The 18,065-nt window shown below is 38.7% G+C and overlaps 1 protein-coding gene and 1 long non-coding RNA gene across 3 annotated transcripts; both read right to left on the minus strand.

Annotated features, from left to right (window-relative positions):
* Positions 1-12: 12 nt before the first annotated feature.
* LOC129769477 (uncharacterized) lies at positions 13-12,874 on the minus strand. 2 transcript variants are annotated; one of them, XM_055771774.1, is made up of 6 exons: positions 12,813-12,874; positions 12,622-12,709; positions 11,552-12,566; positions 11,377-11,496; positions 336-2,521; positions 13-275 (listed from the first exon to the last, which is right to left on the minus strand). In XM_055771774.1, the coding sequence occupies exons 2-6, from the start codon at positions 12,649-12,651 to the stop codon at positions 198-200; spliced, it is 3,429 nt and encodes a 1,142-aa protein (XP_055627749.1). In that variant the 5' UTR covers positions 12,652-12,709; positions 12,813-12,874; the 3' UTR covers positions 13-197. The 2 variants fall into 2 exon arrangements, with proteins under 2 accessions (XP_055627749.1, XP_055627748.1); XM_055771773.1 differs by having other exon boundaries at positions 12,622-12,864.
* Positions 12,875-13,317: 443 nt separating this feature from the next.
* LOC129771891 (uncharacterized) lies at positions 13,318-14,530 on the minus strand. Its single transcript, XR_008742497.1, has 5 exons — positions 14,314-14,530; positions 13,957-14,177; positions 13,738-13,898; positions 13,570-13,667; positions 13,318-13,499 (listed from the first exon to the last, which is right to left on the minus strand). It is a non-coding gene; the product is annotated as an uncharacterized LOC129771891 (long non-coding RNA).
* Between the last annotated feature and the right edge of the window lie 3,535 nt (positions 14,531-18,065).

Here is an 18,065-nt window from a genome sequence, read left to right on the forward strand (position 1 = left end):
ACACAAAATCGATGCAATTCTCCAATATCCTTAGAAGTTTATTAACATAAATAAAATTGAACGATTTTCCACACGGAATTAAAAGAACTTATAAAAGTGCATTAATAAGCTTAAATAGAAAACTGTTTTCGATCACTATAACAGTTATCATTCCATTATCATAATGAATTAGGCGAGTATGAGCAGTCTCTTCTTTTTCAGTACATTCCTACATCAGCACGACTCCGATTGCGAACATAGACAGGAATTGTGATTTTCTCGTCTTTGATGTAAACCTAAAACGGAAAACGAAACTCAGATTACAATATAACGAGGCTGGCGGCAATGTCACATACCACTAGAATAATTTGCTGCTGCGTCGGAGGACCCATCAAGAAGTTCACGTTCACCATCACTTCCTGACCCGGACGAAGTGGTCCCTCGGTTGGAGTGATCTCAAACAACGGTCTGAAGTTGGAATTGATGTTGAAGCTTTGAGTCGAGTACAGGTTGCTTTTGATGACGAATTGTTTGGTCCTTTCGTCGGGTCGAAATTCGAGAAAAGTTGGACGAACACTCCAAGATTCACCACTTTCCCGTTTCGTCGTCGATTGGATGGCCGCAACACCGGGTGAAATTTCATCCGGGAAACGGGGAGATCCGGCTTCGGAAGAGGCACACATAGTTTTGAACAGTGCGCCACTGTCCTCGCACAGTGTCAGATCGATCATCGTCTCATCCAGCGCCCTATCCACGGTGAGAACCAGCTCGTACTCTCGGAAGGTGAGAAACAATTCGTGAATGGCTGCATAGATGTTTTCCGTGAATGATTCCAACTCGGCGAAAGTGTGCTCATTTGGAAACTCCTCACAAACAGATTTCAACGGATCAAGTTTGTTTTCCTGTAGATCGTTACGTTTGACGAGGGCTATCGCCTTTCGAATTCGGTGCCGAGTAGGTTCATCACCCCAGAGTACGTGCAGGTTGGTCAGAGACAGAACATCGACCTGTTTCTGGAGGATACTTTCGACTTCCTGTCTGCGCGGTCTGAACATAACTTTGATATGGGCATAACTGTTCGGAGGGATGATAACCTTCTGCGGTTGAACGTAAATAGCGGAGGCGAGGAATGTTTTGTCGATACCCTTTTTGTCGATTCCAATACGGGCAAATGCTGGCAGACTACCTTTATTGAACAGCGAGAACGATCTCTCCAAAGGCCGTCCCATGTTTCGGGCTTTCCCAAGTTCCAAGTACGGTCCGCTCGGTCCCTTCTGGATCCCTTCAACCCGAATGGAAGCTTCTCCGCCGTAACCGTACAGTGAAACCACCCGCTGAGCATAGCAATCATTGGGTGGTTGAAAGCTTAACAATCCGACCGCCGGTCCGATCATGGTTGGACAAAAATCGACCCTTATGGTACGACATTCTTGACCGTGCAATACCAACATTCCGCTATGCTCCGTTCCGCACAACTGGAAGCCGGGTCCGGTAATGGTGGCCTTGATAACTAACTTTTTATGAGAAGTATTCTTGATCTGCATCGTTTTCTTCTCGTTCCGCCGAAGTCTTGTGCTTCCCCACGAAATTTCGTTGTGGGTCGCTTTCAGCGGTAGGACTCCATCTTTGTGACTAAATTCACTGTTCGTTACAGACCACTGCGAAGCCGATCGATGATGTGAGTTCATCAGGTTCAATCTTGCAGAGCTTGGCGATTTGGCATTCGCAGTCGTCTCCGACTCGAAGCTGGAAGCGATTGATTTGGGCGAATTGAATGGCGACCGGCTGCCAAACATTTGCGTTTCCCGTGAGCGTGGCTCTGGCGAGAGGAAAGATTTTTGCCCTTGGCCGAAACCACGCTGTGGAGGGATAGTTCCCTTCGGTGTTTCGTGGTATGGTACCAAATGATTTGAAACCGCTTTCAGTTCCGCTTCATTGCTCGGTGAACGCGAACGTTTCATGTAGGCCTCTGTAAGAGCTTCCTCGCGGGATTCTTCGGCATGTTGCAGCTCTTGTCGAGTTGCGGAACTAGATCTCCTCTTTCGATTGGGCTTGGCTGGTGTTGCGCTCAGCTGGATCTGCTTCTGACACTTGGGAGGCTCCCGAACTACGGGTATCGGTGGTAAATCCAACTGTGGTTCGGATAATTTTGTGGCTGTTGAAACACGATATGTATTCAAAAGTGGTTTTTTGGCACTGCATACGCTGGAGGAAACTACAGAAGCCGGAACTGACAAATCCGCTGGCTTACTGCTAGCTTTTATCGGAACGAAAGCAGACGACTCTAGTAGTGATTCCGTGAAGCTGGCAGTGTCCGATAGAGTGCTGGCTTTGGGTGCACGCGATTTTGCTTCATCCAATTCACGAATGAATGATTTGCTCTGCACTACCGGACTGAGATCCGCTTTGAGGGAATTTGTTTTATAGAGCGCTTGTGACGTAGCGGCTGTGTTGTTTGGTGGGGGGATGCTGGATTTTGCTCTTCGAACTTGTGTGAGTTTGTTGATGAAGCCGGTTGGAGAATCCTCCAGTTGGACAGAATCTATCAAGAAAAATATTGTTATTTTATCAAATTATTATGTTTTAAAGCATTTCAAGTGGAATCGGTCGAAACAACCTAAATGTTGCATGACCCTCTCCAAATTTAATGAAACCTTCAACTTCACGGATGCGGGAGATATTTGTTTTCAAGGGAAATTTGATTATTGCGAATCAGGACTGTTTTAATGTATGACTTCGTTCAATATAAAGTTATAGGGTGTAAAATAAAACTCTAAAAAGTGAACATGTAAGAAAAAAAAATAATGAAAAAAACCATTCTCAAAATTTGAGTTTTTATTCCATTATCACAAAATTTCAGTGAGTAAAAAGAAACTATTAAAGTTAGATTATGGTATCATCCATTTAATTTATTTCGATTTTATATCCAAATGTCCGAACCTTGGCCTTGACCTCAGCCATAAGGTTCTGTATGGCATCCGAATTGACAGTTTTTTGCATATTTACCCATGCTTTCTTCATTTCTTCTTGTTTGGTAACGGGGGCTCACCGGGTGGTTCAACGGGACGGGCAACGGGCAACGGGCAACGATTCGGGGATGTCTAGCTCTGGACGGTCCAGCAGTGACACGACACGTGCATCGGCAGTGGAGTGTCCAAAGAACTGGTGAATCTGGCGAAGCAGCAGCAGGCGATCTAGTTCAGCACACCTAGCACACTAACCACTAAGTAGAAAGTACTCCCAACGAAGCAAAATAGCAGCAACCAGCAAAAATTACGGGGAAAACGGACTTTTAGGAGCGATAAACACTGAACCTTCCAATTACGTTCTACGTTGTGTATGGAATCTATTTATTATAGTAAGCTTAACAAAAGACAATACAGAGGAAGTAGATTGATGCCAATTGCTACGGAATATTTCAGCCTTATGGTATGAAATATTTCAGCGGTACACGGATAGTCCCATTTGATATCCATCACTTCTTAATTCTTCACCACTTTAGGTCATTTTAGAAGCTGCTCCTTCCCAGTAATTTTTCTATTGGATGCAGTTCCGTAGTTTTTGGGCTATTCAAATCATTCGGCATGAAATTGACATCAATCGCCTTATACCACTCCTGCACGTCCTTCGTGTAGTGGCATGATGCCAAATCTGGCCAGAAAGTCGTCGGACCGTCGTTAGCCTTCAAGAGAGGGAGAAACCGCCAAATTAAAAAGTTCTTGGCGAATTTCGACATCCTCTGTGTCCGGAGGTTCTCGGGAACATCCAATGATTGCGCATAGACGTTCTTCGAACCGTTTCTTGATACCAGACACCGTGGAATTCGCGATTTCAACTTTTTCCCGATGGCACGATGCGACAGATCCTTATTCTCGAAGCACTCGCTCAAAACTTTTTTCCGCACGCACTGTTCTTTCGTCGCCATTTTGAAAACTTTTGCGCACCTAACGAAATCAACTTATAGCGAATTCGTTTTTAAAACTGAGTCTGTTCCAAGCTGACTCTGTAATAAAAAAAACGATTTCAGTTTCACCAAAGTGGCGGTTCGTTGGTGTGCGTTATATAGTCTGGTTTGTTTATATTTGCGATGAAAAATGTACAGTGTCGACGTCTGGTGGCGATATTAGTGCTTGGTAGGTAAATTATTCTCTATCAGATCAGTGTAAAAAGATCAGTGTAAAAATATAAAAGTTTGAATGAAAATTTCTACTCCGTATTGTTTGATTACCTAACACATGTAGTCCTGACACTCCATTAACCTTATGTCGAAGCATTTCCTGTTTGTTCCACAAATAATTACTATTGTAATTAAAAATCAGTTTTCGTTCAATATGTTTATGCAATTTCGGAAGAAAAAACTCTTATTTCATCACATAAAATTTAAAAAAACGATACGTTAAAGTAAATTTTCATTCATATTTTTGATTTTGAAAGCATGTTTATTCCACCTGAATATCCATTATTATTTTCGCCTCCCAATGAAAGGGGTTGTCCACATACCACGTGGACAGAAAAAGCACGACCTCCCTTTTCGTGGACAAGCGTGGACATTTTCATACCCCTCCCCCTGTTGACCACGTGGACATTTTTCCTTATTTTATTAGAATAATTTAGGAAATGACATGATTGCGCATAAAATAAATTTTAATTCTATTTAAGTTTATTTTGTTTCGAATTTTACTAGATGTACCCTGCCACGCTTTGCTGTGGCACATTGAAGTTTTTTGACAGAGAAATGAGTAGCAAAACAAAGCATGTATTTCATATGAGTTTAATTTTGAAATACTTGTAATACTTTGTTTTTCTATTATCTGCGACGTTGTAAAGCCTATTTGGTTTTCCAACAAGGAAACGTGCAAAATACAGTTGAACAATCCGCATCCGAATATAAATTACACAACTCTGAAGACATATCTTGAGCAATGCTAAACGAATAAAAATGGTAGAGGCGAATGAACTGAAAAGTTTAAACCCTCTTAAAGCCAAAAAGAAGAAGAAGAAGAATAAAAATGACCGGATTTGAAATCATTATCAGATACAATTTAAGTTCACGATTTTTAAACACTTAGGGGTAGTGGGGGCAAATTGGTCATGGGGGGCAAAGGCATGGGGGGTCACCTGCTTGTTTGGTAGTATAACTATTGACTTTAGATGCCGTATTGATAGTCACCATCTGATTGAAGAATTTAATGACTTTTGAGTCACCCTGTACTTCAGTAGAGCTGTCGCATGTCGAAATACAAATAAAAACAGAAATTACTCTCTCGATAGCCATTCGGCCGTAGTTCTATGCGCATGGTATCTAAGGAATTTCTCGTGAAATTTAGTTTATTCAATCGGATATGTTGGACAAATCATCAGTTTGGACGACTGTTCACATATTCTAGGGGAGGTGAACAGATATTTTGTTTAATCTCAGAAATTAATTAGCATAGAAATTATTTTCATGTTTGGGGGCAAAGTGGTCATAGGTGAATAACAACTTACAATGTTCTGTTTACTAAAACTGATATACCTCATCACATTCTGCTCTTGCAGAAGATCCTTTTATGGCTTTGACCGTGGATAAATAAATATGCCACTCCAACTAAACCAAGCCTCATTATGCGGAACGTTATGTGTTTCTTACTACGTTTTTGTATGCAAGAGAAAATTTAAATTGAGACTCTAGGTGAATAGGCCAAGCTTATTTCATACATGTACCTACTATCTCAAATATGATTTGAACAAATTTGGACGAAAAAAACGCATGAATCTATCCCATTTAGCTTGATATGTGCGGGTCACCACTTTGCCCCCACTAGGTGACCACTTTACCTCCAAGCAAAAAAAAAAGTTCGATTTTACACCTTTTTTTCTGATGATGAAAAGTGTACTACTTTGAATTTTTATAATAAAAGCCGTTTTGATATCTTGAACAACAATGAGTTGACCTATAATATTCTTCGAGAAACGGGAACTAAATCGGTATGTGGACGCTGGAAATAGGCATATTTCTTAGGGTGACCACTATGCCCCCACTTCCCCTACAAAGAAATGTGTTCCTATCACACATATTCAATATACTCAATACGTTATATACGTAATATAGGTTTCAGAAGTGTGCTTATTCCATCTGGAAATCTTAAAGCTTCTTGAGACGTTGGCAGTATCAGCAATAATCTTTGAAGTGGATTGTATATTGTGTCAGTGCCGAACTTTTCGAGTTTTTGTAACGAACAGAACAATTTTATATACATAAATTATTATTTTTTATCAATTGAAAAGAATTTCAAGAAAAGATAAAGCGTTTTTGGTTCGCTTTCAAAGCTTCTATAGATTTTGAAAATGTATTCCCATTTCTTAACATGTGCTTCACAAAATTCTCTATATTTTAAATGTTTTCAACTCGATGCCAAGACATATTAAACGTGCAACAACACTAGCAGAATTTAAGAGAAACTGTATTTTACACGTTAAAGCTGTATTTTCCTAACAGCCAAAATTTTTTATTATTTTGATAACGATTTTAACTGACGAAGTTTTATACGAACGGATATCTTAAAGTGAACAGTTTTTTTATTTTTTTTGTTTTTATTATTTTCAATGTATGACCTGACGAAATCTTTTTTCAAATATTGTTTAGACGATTTTGAACAATTTTCTTCTGTGTTATATTTTTTGTTTCTTAATTGGTATTCGTCTCTATTATGTCTGTCATGATCTAGGTGATGATGGACTATTTTCATTTTTATTTTGTTGTTTTTATATTGTAGTAGTTTAAAAAAAATTAAAAGTAGTCTACAAAAGTTTGAGCGTCGCGCACGTTGTACAGATATAATAGATAAGAATTCAAATGTTTTGTAAGAGCCGGTCTAGAAATTGTTCGTAAAGAAAAATTTCTCGATTTCTCTGGATGGGGATATTTAAAGTCAATCCAAAATAAGGCTGGCGGTTGGACTTGTGCTTTGGTGGACCATTTGGCTGCAAGGGCATTGTCGGGACCGTATCGGCTCTGTGGCGGACAAGACTGAGTATTGGCTTGTCTTTTGACATTGTAATTTTTTTAACTTAAATCTGTAAATAAAATCAGTTCCTTTTTTTTTGCTAAACTGATTTCAATGCTGAGAAAACAAAATAATATCTTTTAGATAACTCGTCTTGCTCAAACCTCTGTAGGGGAAGGAGGCGAGACCATCATCATCATCAACAACAATTCAATCAACCTGGTTATTTCACTTCCATTTGATTCATAGAAAGTTTCAGTAAAAATATTTACTACAGAGGTATTCTCTATCGAATGAAAAATTATATAAGAATATTTCATGAAATAATGAACGCACAGCAAATCGATAGTCAAATCTGCCCATCGCAAACTTGAAAATATTTTATACAAGGTCCATTTGTTGCTTCGACGAATGCATTATTTTATAACAGAGTTACAACGTTTCAAAAATCACTCAAAACCTTCGATGTCGCATTTTGCTCCTCTATTTTTTTTGTCGAGTGTAGTTCTTTGCCCACTTCGGAATACCATCGGTCACAGGATATGTCGGTTCATTTACACACTCGATTCACTTTTAGTCGCCAGCGTAATACGAAACCTTCTCCGCAATAGTTCGGGGAATTTTCAGAGAGTACTAATAGCGTATTAAAATATTTTCAATATTTATATTTTCTCAACTGTTTATTGACCATTCTGCATTGAGTGTCTAAGTAGTATTCTACGCAAAATTCCTCATCTGTCGAATATAAGTATAATTATTCTAAGTAGCGTGCTTTCCAAATGAGAGTCAGTTCAAGACATAAAATTAGGCCCAATAAAAGTTCAATAATTCTTGTTGAGAGTTAACCATATGCGTAGGATTTTTTCATCAAATATGATCCTCTATGACCTCCTAAAATATTCGGAATCAGCTACCTAATTGCATGTATATTTTTATCAGAACACTGGCTCAATTGTTTTAAGATGACGACTAGTGATGCATGGATAATCTCATGCAAATTTTTTTTTTTTGAGATAACACCAGTTCTCGATGTTTATGCATTTTAAAGTAATTTACTATCGAAAAAAAAATCGATTTTTTAAATTTCCTTTACCCTCTTTTTGAAGATGTTCGAGGATCAAAAAATCAAAACTTTAAGCGCTTTGAGGTACCCTTAAATCATGTCCGATTAAGCTGAAACTTTCATCATTTTTTGGGCCAATAAACAAAATGTACATGGTCGGTTTTTGAAATTTGACATGACCATTTTCGCTGCCACCCTAATGAGGATCTATCCATACCCCGTAACTGTAAAAGTTCGATCATAGGAAATAGTTTGGTCATTCACATCAGATACTTTTATTATACAGATTTCACTGAAGAGGATCAATGATATGAGAAAAAAATATATGGACGTTTTACTGGGTAGCCCTCTCAGGCGGCTCAATCCGTTTATTGACAGAGAGAAATTGTGGAATGTGTGTTTATTAATTTTAAATGTATAGGGGGTTGTATTCAAAAAAAAAAATTCCTGTCCACGTGGACTCAGTTTATACCCCCTCCCCCCTCTCCATGGACAATCGTGGACATTTTATTACCCCCTACCTCACCTAAAGTTGTCCACGTGGTATGTGGACAGACCTACCGAACGAATTTCAAAAAAACTCAAACTTTAACCACTTTGTGCCACTCTCCCTCAAATCAGATTGAGCTGAAATTCGGCATAGGGTGTTTTTTCGAGGTGGCGAATATTTTGTATAGCGTAACTTTTTGAAATTTTAGGGTCGATTTTTTCCCATACATTCATTGACACCCTAACCTACACACACCAAGACAAAAACATGTAGGGTAGATAGGGGGAATATGGTCCCCCTAAGAACGAAACGTCCTAAACAATGTAAAAACGTTTATAAATTATGCTACATGTTAAAACCTCACGATTTGAAACCTTGTTGAACGATGTAAATTGTATAAATATGCTCTAAAAAGATTTTTGTGGAAAATTTACACTTTTAAAAATGTGTTACATTTCCGTCGATCGAAAGCACTACGGGGCAAAATAGGCCGGGGCAATATGACCATATTAGTTGATTCAATCTTTTAAGCATGTTTTCGCTAGGAAATAATTTAACAAGTTCATAAAAGGAAAGTTTATTCTATTTTGCAACTATCGCGTATATTTCATTGGGATTCATTCAGTAAGCATGTATAAAAAATAACATTGTGATCAAAGTGATTGGACTGCAATTTTTCGTTACTTAAAGCAGGAGCAGAGAATATATGTGCCGTTATGTACCCACGAGTGGCATCGATAGCATTGGATCCATCGCCCGCAGAGGAACTGAATTTTGCCGACAGTAGCAACATGGAAGATTCTATGATCGTTATTCCGTGTTAAGCACCTAGCGCTCAGCTGATGTTATAGCGCTCAACTGTCTTTTTCCCTGCATTACTAGAATTTTGGAATTTTTGGTTTGCGCCTGTTGAACGAAGATAATAATTTTTAGTTGACTTGCTTCTCTTATTGATAAGAGATAGTTACTGGAATCACTGATGTCTCATCGACGTTCAATTGTCTTACTGGCGGAATGTCGTATTTCTGCTGTATGCCCTCCAGTAAATCGCAGAATTTCCCGACTGCAATTCGATTGAATCCTTGTGCCCTGGCGTCGGGGTTTGCTTCTGGTGTCCGAAGAGAGAGTTGTAGGTGGTGCTTTCGAAAACCAGTCAACCAATCTATGCCGGTTAACTGCTTTGGCTATTGGAAGAGTGAGGAATATCATTTCTTTCGGCCAAATCATACGCCAGCTTCCGGATTTCTCTCGAAGAACCGTTGTTCCATAGCGAGAATATTGCTCCGTCGTAAAAACATTACCAAATGATCCGAACAGTTGGAGCTGCAAAGGATCTGAACAATGTAAATAACGTTAAAGTGTTTCTCACGGGACACAATGCACTAAGGCTGCATGTCGCACTGACGTACACTCTTCACTGCTTCCATTGCCGCGTTCAAGCTGGTCTGTGACCACTTTTTTTACGATCCGATGTTATGGTATAATTCCGCACCATGATTTCACATCTAGCTATTTCCAACTATGTTTACAATTTTTGGCAACTGTATTTACAGGTTATGTTGAAAACATCCTGGTCATACTGCCCCAAGCAGGTATGACCATTCCGCCCCGTACATTTACGCTCAATAAAAATGAACTGATCTTTTACATGAAACGGCAAAGCAGCGCAATGAATCAGTGGAAATGTTCAGAAATAATACCAGTACGAATTGATATAAAGAGCAGAGTAATAAATTTCAAAATAAAGCGTACAAAACCTATTTTGTTGACAGCTTCTCTTATATGGTTTTCGTGATAAATAATCAGCGTGAGATTTCTTTCAATATATTTATAAAACAATTGAATTTGAATACGGTTTTCTCGGAGGTACCTAATAAGAGTATTTCTAACCCAATTGTTGGAAAATAAGTGTTATTGGTTCAACAACAAGCTCAAATGAAGGGTGGCCCATTTCGCTCCGCCTGGTCATATTGCCCCTATCTACCCTACGTAAAATATTCTAATACCTGAAAGTTGCAGCTTTAAAATGATGCGTATCCCATCAATATGCGTTGATTTTTCACGGAGTTATAATAAATCAAAAATCACTCAAAATTTCCGACTGCGCACTGTGTTCCTCAATTTTTTTTGTCGAGTGTAGATGCGAAAAGACGAATAACTATTTAGACGAGTAAGAGTATAAGAGTGGGTTTAGACTAGTGATATGTTCATGTGAAGAAATATGATGAGATTTATAGAAATCGCATCAACCGTTTACACTAGCGCGAACTTATATAATGAATATATTCATATTTAAGGTGACTTTATTCACATGAAGTAGAACTGCATCCAACTTTAGTGATTTCTCACCAGTGAGAAATTCACCAGTATTTACATATGCATGAAATTATTCTATACATTCTATACATATATACATCGAAGAAGCGTATCATATATATTCTCACCCGTTTACATCTATTTTCGGGTGAATAAATCTATCTATAGCTATAGATCTCCCAAATGTAAACCCGCCTTAAGACACTAGCAAAGTTGATTGTAAATGGTCAGTGCATTAAGTTATTAAAATTCAACCAAGACTTGATACAAATTTACCAGCATATCGTTTTTTAAAACGTTTTGTCTGCCGTAGGAATTCATTTAAGAATCAAAGTTTTAAATTGCTATTAAAAATGGGCTGTACTAGAAAATTTCAGTTCGTCTAAATTAGCGTTTACGAAGCATTTCAGTTTTCCGACACAGCATTGATTGTCTATTGCACCGAAAAAAATATTGAAAGTTTCATTCAAATCAGAGAGAATCGACTTAAATCGTTTATGCATGTATGGCAAAGAATAGTTCTATGCAAAACAAATACTTACTAATCGCTCTCATCAAGCTGGATACACTGAAGGAATTTTCTTTATCGGTTCCAGTCGACTTCCTTAGTTGACCTTTCTGATCCTTAACAGGACCTTTCTCAGCGACTTCGTCCATGGAACCTGCAACAATGTTTCTTAACATTTGACTGATAAATGGAAAACTTTTGTTACTCACCAACGTTGCTCAAATCTACTAGCGGCAGAGGGGTTCTCCTCGGGGGACTTTCATCATTTGACATCATAACACTGACATTGTCGGACATTTTGTTGAAATACTCCCCCACCGAACAGAAGCTGCTATTCTCCAGCCGAGTAGCATGCATCTGTTCCACATCGTCTTGACCGAGGTACCCGGAAAAACAGGAGAAATCAACATGATTCTTTAAGTTTTTTGGCATCTTAACGCCTTTCATGAACGAATTAGTCGGTAGCTTTTTGGCATTCATCTCCGGGATGATTGCGTTCTCCTGCTCCCATGCCATCTCATCTTCCAACAAACGCGTTTTCTGCTCTTCTGCTGCATGAAAACTGATCCCTTCCAGCTGGGACATTTCTTTCTGCATCCAGCTGTGGTCAACCTGTGGCCCGCCAATGTCCCAGAAATCCTGCGTCTGGGCAGACCCCTTCTGTGGGCCGGAGGCGAGCGACTCACGAATCGATGACAACCTGCTCATATCGGCCGTTTTAGGTAAGCTCACATCCGGACGGTCATCGCTTTGGAGCAAATGCAGCGCCGAATCGTTATGCACATCACCTTGAATTCGCTGGCTAAGCTCTCGGATTTCGTTCGCGAAACTCTTATGAAGAATCTCCTGGATATCATGCGCGATTTGTTCTACCCCAAGCTTACGACGAGCCGGATCCGATGGACCTTGGGCCAGAGTAGACCGAGCGTTCATCTCTTTCGGTTCGAAGGACAACTTTGGCGGATCTGACGGTTCCTTGTGTGGAGTAGCTTGCACGTGAATTGTATTCTCCTCTTCCAGCTCAGTAATGTTAATTGACTTGTATCGACGGGGTTGCAGCATTGATTCACCATCGCTTTGTAGTTCATAGCTGGAGTCGGACCGAGTCTGTACGGATGGCGATTGTAAATAGCGACCACTTCTGGGAGATTTTTTGTTCAGAGGACTGCGCTCGCGCATTTCATCCGCTCGCTGTATTGCCTGTGTAGCCAGGTATCGTTGTTTCTGTAAATCAACCTGGTTCAAGACTGTACAATCGATTCTAGCTTAATAAAATCACCTTCAGAACATCTGATGTTTTGGAATCCATCGTGTTTCTACTTTCAACGGTTCCTGTGAAGAATAGTCCACCAGAAACAGTTGTTCAACTGATTTCAACAGGATAGTGAAGCAAATTAATCAGTAATTTGAAAATAGCAAAAAAATAAAGTTAACGATATTAAAACTACAACAAAGGATAGACAAAATTACGCAAAATAGCTACGATGGCGACCGTTTATATCCAAAGCAGAGGAGTGTTTTTTTAAATTTTGCGCAATATGTCATGAAACGGTGAGATGGCGGGATTGAAGTTCGTGCAGTACTAGAATATTATCATAACGTTATTTTCATGGAAATGTTTGTGCACTGAGAGGAAACATTAGTAAATATGACAAATTTGTTGGTACATGTTACCAATTCGCTAGTCATTTTCTACCGTACTAATCATTGGTACATCCTACAAAAAAAATTGGCAGGCAGCATGTCAAACAAGAGCACGATTTGTTGATACAAAGTTGAATCAATATCGACACAACGTCGGTTCAATTATATAGGATTTGTTGGCCTAGTTTTGTTTCTCATTTGTAAGGTATTCTCGGTAGGGATTTTATTTTGTTAATAATTAAATTATTTTCAAAATGCTATGTTTTATTACATGTTATTCTACATACTTCAAATACATCAATAGTTACTTATTCTATATACAGTTGGGATAATTCTTCAATAATAAGTAAATAACAAAAAACAATAATTGTCATTACAATAATTCTACGAGCAGAGTACTAGGGAACAGGTCTAATCGCAGCGTCAACTAAGTCGATCCCATACGATTCTTCCATTGCCATCTGTACTCGATCATGATCCTGTTTCTTTTCGTCATTCAGGGAGAGGAATCATCTGAAATTAGCAAAAGCATATTGTGTGACCGAGAAGTGTCTTGCAATGTACAATGACGAAACTTAATCACTTGTATTTGTTCGTATTTGTATCTATGTTTTTGAGTTGTCCGTTGAAAGTTCCATTCGAACCAAACTATTCATTACAACGCTCCCAGAATAACATGTGCTATAAAGACAGAAAATCATCTACTACTGACCATATCATTGGACTTGATGTCGTAAAATATGTATATTACAAACTTGTTCCTGAAGAATAGTGTATCTGGGCGAATCCTTATCGTGAAGAACCATTAATCTCGAGGGGGATTTTCGTAGTGAATTTTGTGCCAATCATCCCAGGAAAACTTAGAATCCATCACATGAAACATTGTGTGCACATGTCCTTACGGATATGTGTCTGAAATATACAGTTTCATATCTGTTTGTTTCCTATCAGGCAAAAACAATTACACTACCTCAATTTCCTCCATGATGTGTCCTCACAAATCGTATAAAAACATGCTCCGTCGGATGTGCGATCAAATGGTAGAGATTTTATGAGTTAATGTTTAATGAGTTAATTCCTCTTCCTCTTCTGAATCAAGTACATCGACGTTGTTTTAGCGATACGATTTCACTAGGTGCGTACTAGGTACGGTTCGAGAAATATGTCCATACTTTACTATATCGGACGGCTCTGGTTTGATTAGTATCCGAAAAAAAAACAAATGTTCACCTCCGTACTGCATCCCCGGCTTCTTCTCCACCGGAGAAATCACAATCACAATGTGCGCATTTCGCAACTTCCCAAATATGACAACAAGGTTACTTACCCTCTGAAGTAAAATGTACGAATCGTTGGTAGAGATGTATATTGCATCTGACATAGTTTTTACATAATTTTGGTAATATTTACTAAAAATGTGTACATTTTACCAATAATTCGATTTTCTCCAGTGTGGTTATGCCGGATTTACAATCATCCACAATGAGCGAGATTTTTTTTTCTTCAATTAGAGCAAAACGCGAAATCACCCATGACAGTGCGAAAACAGATAGAACTCTCCAAGCTTTGGCCGCGAAAATCGCGTTGCTTTGACGTGGGTGCTACATACATCAGACAGGTGGAACAATATATGCTAGATGGGTGGAGCGATATATCGAAATAAATGTTCAGCTCTTTACATATGAAACGCTTCATCAAGTGAGAGCTTAGTCGACCACTTATTGCAAGCGTATTGCTGCATAATTATAATTATTTTTCAAATTTTCGTTAATATTCGATTGAATTTGTTAGTTTTTCAATTATTAATTAACTGGAATTTGATACTTGCATTCACAATTCTAGCGATACGATTTCGTTCCACCAATCTAGTACGATCTTGTCCATAACAAATAAAGGCAATATAATGCAGGTTTAACAGACAGATTATGACAGATTATCGCGCGATATCGAGCACCATTGTAAAGAGCTGCCCTGAAAAATATCGCGAGTGAGTATTTCGCATGCGATTAAAAGCCTGCATTGTAAAGCAAGCATTACTACTAAGACGCCTAGAAGTATATCCTTAGGTGAGGCTGTTTCGTCACTAAGTTGGTTAGGAGAGCGGTATATGAAAACAGTACGAAAGAAAGCCGAAGGAGAATTATTTGCCTGAAGCGTGAAAAAGACACACTGATCACGAGCGAGCCTGGGCACAAGCGTATTGTGTTTTGTTTACTAACAAAACACAGTAGACTTCCAAGATGGCTGAAGAGTGGTTCTAGTAAGTTGGCCCACCTTACGATATACTTCTAGGCACCTTGGTTATATATAGGCACATATCTAGATCAAAATGTCAATAGGGCCTAAATCGAATGTGACAGCTTCGAGAAAAATGTCTTTGAAATTTCAATTCTCTTTTTCAAATTCTATTTTAAACAGTAACGTAATTATAATCAAAATGATACATCAACAGAATCGTGAAAATATATGCTTCAATTATTGATTTGGCACTGTACGAATCATCGACACTAACATCACATTTTTTTGGAATGAACGAAGACATAAATATGTAGTCCCTCTATATTTGTAGATTTCAGTTAGGTCCTTTTTATTATATCCAATGCTTGTGTTGTTTTGATACAGATCCTTTCAGATATGTCCTTTGGTGATTTAATATTTTAATTAGATCGTTCTCAAGTTGTATGCTGATTGATCACTTTGATTGTTTTCAACCAATCCTGCAGCCAACTTGAGACAGATAGGAAGAAGCTTTGCTCCAAAATTGGCAACCTAAAGCAGAGAGAAAACGAGACGCGTCAACCGTACGAATCTTGGAACAATAGCATGAAGATGTATTTGCAGGCTAAACAGAGAGAGTACGATGAACTGCAGAATCGATACCAAGATTTGGCCAGAAAGCGCCAGCAGGAACGCCAGAATATCCAGGCGGTAGAGCGACGACTTGGCGAAGAAAGACACAACCCACAGTCGCTGGAATTTCAACCGCAGAATGAGCGCAAACATCGGAAGCTGGCAGAGAAGAAAGCTGCTTGTGATCAGTGCGGTGAGCAGTGCAAGCTCAAGCGCCAGCAGATGGAGATGGAGATTCAGAAACTAAGGGTGCTCATACACTGTTTGACCGAAGCCAAATATTTGACTCTTTTTGACAGATAAAATTTGGTCGACGTGTACTTATCAAATATATGCTACACAAAACACAACAAGCAAATATTCAATTTTTGGATGCCTAAAATATTTTTTCAGTCTGTTCTTCGAACCTGTCGGTACATGGTTAGATTACCTTGAATATTTCAGTTGATTTTTTCCATGTTCGGTGTTTGATATTGTTTACTACTGTTGAAAATTGAAGAGTGGCAAACAAAATAGTGTTTGTACAAATATCAAATCAAACCTTATATGTCAAAAAATATCAAATATTTGACCTCCGGGCAAACAGTGTACGGCCACCTTAAAACGTGATCTAATCAGTTCAGAGGACGCGAAGCACAATGCCGGAAAACAGAATCGTAACATCGAGCAGGAGCTCACTCCTCTAAGGGCGACACCCGATGCGGACCGCCCCCTCCACCCTCACTACAATACGCCACTGTCAGTTAGATTTTCTTAACAAAATAACGTGATTCTGCACGCTATTTCTTTTTGTGCGTAATTTTCGTGTGCGATATAAAAATATAGCTCACCTGTAGTTATGTCAAATTACGTTGATCATATATTTGCTCTAGTACTGCATAGCCAACGAAAAGCCCGCCAGAAGAAATGTAAACATACCAACATATCCCATGAGAACGATTATTAGGTGGAGCAGATGGCAGAGTAGTGTGCGTGATAGCATACGCTGCCATAGCTACTTGTTACATTGTGACGTCAATATTTGTGTTTAGATTCAATTGCCTTCCACATCCATGTCTGGATTTATGGTGGATTTATTTATTTATTTATTTGCCAACAGATACAATAATTTTCCCAATGACATGAAAATTACGACACTACATATATTAAATAAAAACTCTATGGAAACAACTCTTATTTCTACAACGTGAAACATTAAAGTCAAACACATCGTAATATCTGTTGGAGACACGGCGCATCATTCGCATGGGCTCGTTACATCCATTATTTGTTCGCGTGGGATAGACGCATAAGAAAACATGAGAGCGTAAATTACGGCGGCGGATGTTTATGTTAAGACAGCTTAACAGCGAAGTACAGTCGATGTTACCTTGAAGCAGGTCACCAATGAAGCATGCCATCGTGATGTTACGTCTCGCTTCAAGTGATTCCAAGTGTATTAACATGCAACGACTTTTGTAGCTGGGCAAGCTGTGGACGTCATTCCAAAGAAGATGCCTCAGAGCGAAACGGATGAACTTTCGTTGGATTGCTTCGATGCGGTTCACCTCGTTCTGGTAGTATGGGCACCACACTACAGCCGAATATTCCATCCAGCAAACATTAAATCGTATAATTTTGCACGTGCCAAGTCTTACAAGAAATCCGAATAAATCATAATCGCATATAATATCAATCAAAGTGTGTGTCGTGTATATTTGAAATCGCATAAAATGTAAAAACTCGATTTTATATACCATTATAAAATTAAGTCGCATATCGGTATAATAAACATCTATTTTATGATGTACATTGTCGTAAAATATATTTAATCCGCATCATATGCGTATATTACGCTGATGCAGTTTGTGTGTCGTATTAGCGTATAATTTAAATCGATTCAGTACTGTAGTAAATCGTGTTGCATGCTGAAGAAAATCATGAAACAGTAAATCATATTAGATCCTAATAAAGGACATATTACATCATATTGAAATGTCAATGAAATGCTGATGCACTCGAAAGTTTTAACCGCTGTTGAATTAAATTGCAGATAGCCGCTCGAGATAGCTGGTGGATGATAATCCAGACGACCGGAGTTCGAACCCATATCGGAGCAGTTTTCACCAAACATCAATCTGTGCCATTTTAAACATTCAATTCCACTCCCAATACAAGTCAATCAAACAATTATTATTTCTACAAACATAAATACTCATATATAAAAATGGCGATTCGTGAGGCTATAAT

The sequence above is a fragment of the Toxorhynchites rutilus genome, chromosome 2 (assembly GCF_029784135.1).
Source record: "Toxorhynchites rutilus septentrionalis strain SRP chromosome 2, ASM2978413v1, whole genome shotgun sequence".
Classification (NCBI taxonomy): domain Eukaryota; kingdom Metazoa; phylum Arthropoda; class Insecta; order Diptera; family Culicidae; genus Toxorhynchites; species Toxorhynchites rutilus.

Bases quoted from the DNA above. Each gene is read 5' to 3' on its own strand.
- LOC129769477 (XM_055771774.1), bottom strand. From the start codon at position 12,651: ATGGATTCCAAAACATCAGATGTTCTGAAG. The intron at 12,567-12,621 runs GTGATTTTATTA...GTTGATTTACAG, and splicing joins AAACATCAGATGTTCTGAAG to AAACAACGATACCTGGCTAC. The intron at 2,522-11,376 runs GTAAGTATTTGT...TTTTCTTGATAG, and splicing joins CAGCTTGATGAGAGCGATTA to ATTCTGTCCAACTGGAGGAT.